Here is a 2,755-nt window from a genome sequence, read left to right as displayed (position 1 = left end):
ACCTTCGGTACCTTCGTATTAATTAAAAACCTTCTATTATTTATTATATTAATATGAAGGTATCATATATTTTTATATATTTTTGTACGAAGATATGGATACGAAGGTATTATTTATCTTCGTATTTCTAGTGTATTTCTTAATTACCTTGGTACCTTCGAATCCTGGACAACGTCGTGGGGAACTGCATTCGTGATCCGCACGCGCACATACATGGTTAGTTCATCTACGCCCTTCGCGATAATGTGGACGACCTCATTCTCCACATCAGATGTGTAGAACCAAGCTTTGAGCACTACCGAAAATGCTGACTTGAATGAACGCTAATTCATCTCCCCTTCTCCCAGGGAAAGCGGAAGTCCAGTAAACCGCCACCAAAAAAGGTTGCTCCAAAAGTGGCCACCGCGTTTACTTGTCCTTTCTGCAACCATGAAAATGCGGTGGTCGCTAAGATGGACCAGCTCACAGGGAAGGGCATGGTAGAGTGCACAATATGCGGGCAGCGTTACACTACCATCATCTCGCACTTAAGCGAGCCGATCGATGTTTATAGCGACTGGATCGACGCTTGCGACAAAATTAACAGGGGAGATGGTCGATGAGCTTAATACACAAGTCGCTGGTTTGGGGATGCCAGTTTGAACCTTTTGGGCGAGCTCGATATCAATCAACTGGCTCTGAGAAGCATCCCTTGGATCAGCCTTGCGCTGGTCATGATATGATACTTGTGAGGAGAGATAATGCTTACACGCAGCCTCGCCATCATTTTATTCAGGGCCGTGTTCGAGTCGGAAAGTTGAGTAGTCAAACGTCGGGCATATCCATGAGTCTAAATCCAATCCTCGAGGTTTAGTCCTGGCTGTTGTATCTATAACACGAGTGTCTAGATGAGCGCACGGCATGTACGGAGACCTGTGTATGGAAACTGACCAGACGTTGAATGAACGCACAGCACGGGCCAGCGGTCGAACTATCCCATCTCGTTGCCGGTGATTCGTCTACTGGTTCCATGCATCACCCGAATATGGTCGTTTGTCCTTCCGGGCGCCACGGACCGAGCGATATCCGCGCTTTCCAGTGGTAATATCCAACACGTTTCGCGCCCGAAAGCGCACATTTAAACACAATTGGCGTAGCGCGAGCGAGAAAAAATGCAACTGTCCGATTTTTTACATCACTCTTCGCAAAACCAGGACAGCCTTCGCGGGCGACTTCCGTCGTCCGCTCGGGACGTTCGGCGTTCCCTTCGCCTTCTCTTCCACCCTGGCCTTGGTTTTTTGCGTAGTGTAACCCACGCAATGTGTCCGGCCCTGTGGGCTAGAGCACGCCGTCCCACGGTGGGAAAACCGGCTAATATCTAATATCCGAAAGGTCCCTGCCCATGTGCGGTTGACTAAAACGATCGCGTGGGACTGACAGAACCAGGAAAGATTTCCGCCGAGATATTGACCCAGATGGAATATAAATAAACCTCATCACTACTCTTCGCACACTATCCATACTGATGATGATGAGATAACTTGATGATATGTCCGAACCCAGCCCGAAATTTTTACCGGAGATTTTGAAAGGCGGATATCCGCCGGACTTTTTCGGACTTTTTCACTGAGCAAACAGTCAGACCATCGCACGGAAATTAAATTTCAGCGGACCTATATACGCGATTTACATGAGTAACTCGCGTGACGTTGACGTATGAAATCCAGTCAGAAATCCATGTACGTGTATTTACCTTGGGTAACTAAAAAACCATAGGCAGTAAATTTCCGCCAAAAATTGCTGAAATTTTCGGGTTGGGTTCGGACATCAGTTTTGCAAAGAGTGATACCGTGGGAAAAGAATCGGGAACGACCAGGGAAACCCGTCCGCCGCCCGTGCCAGAAACTTGTACTTAGCCAAGAGGTTCACTACATTCAACCGCTCCGTGGAGATTGGACATGATTTCTGCCATAGCATGGCTACCACTAGGTGTTGCGGCCGAAGACCCTAAACATGTGCGAGGCCCTGCAACCGTTGAAGACCTCGTTGAGATATGCCCGGGGATCGCAGCAGAAGGGGGTTTTGTACAGATCCGCCAGGTTGCAGGGGACAGCGCATCAGGAGAGTGGGAAGAAGTAAGCTCAGCAAACACGACAGAAGACGAGATGGCTGACGACAACCAAGCGTCTCGTGCCACGCGGATATCTCACGCACAATTTCAAGTGGATGCCTCGGAAACTTGCGAAGGCGGCGATAGTCTCGACACGGCGATGGCCAAGCTTGATATGGATAGATATGACGATGACGACGAAAATGATGAAGCTGTAAAAGCCGCGCGAATTTTTGGAGGAGAAAGTTCAATGTTCCATGCACACAACGATGAAGACGCGTACATGACAGTTAAAGATGAGAACGACAGAGATGTAGAGGACTTTCCGGATGACTTCAAGCTGCGAGCGACTGATCTCATCCTCTTAGCAGCCCGCACAGATGACGATGTCAGTCACCTTGAAATGTATGTGTATGAGGAGCCCGTATTGAGCGGAACTGATGAGGGTAACTTATTCTGTCATCATGATCTACTGTTACCAGCGTTTCCATTGTGTATCACATGGTTGGACTGCCCTTTTCCTGGACAAGATGAGTCCCACTCAAATAGTGTCGCCGTGGGAACCATGTATCCAGGTATAGAAATCTGGGATCTCAACGTAATTGATGCTCTAGAGCCGAAAGCGACACTTGGCGGTTATGAGCATGCGCTGATGCAAGAGGGCAT

The 2,755-nt window shown here is 48.4% G+C and overlaps 1 protein-coding gene across 1 annotated transcript; it reads left to right on the top strand.

Annotated features, from left to right (window-relative positions):
• Positions 1-202: 202 nt before the first annotated feature.
• On the top strand, positions 203-1,303 carry ELF1_B385 (predicted protein; the record flags this gene model as incomplete). Its single annotated transcript, XM_002507512.1, has 2 exons — positions 203-216; positions 348-1,303. Exons 1-2 carry the CDS (start codon positions 214-216, stop codon positions 600-602), a joined length of 258 nt encoding a protein of 85 aa, XP_002507558.1. The 5' UTR covers positions 203-213.
• Between the last annotated feature and the right edge of the window lie 1,452 nt (positions 1,304-2,755).

The sequence above is a fragment of the Micromonas commoda genome, chromosome 1 (assembly GCF_000090985.2).
Source record: "Micromonas commoda chromosome 1, complete sequence".
Classification (NCBI taxonomy): Eukaryota; Viridiplantae; Chlorophyta; class Mamiellophyceae; order Mamiellales; family Mamiellaceae; genus Micromonas; species Micromonas commoda.
This window is presented reverse-complemented; position numbering and strand designations above follow the sequence as displayed.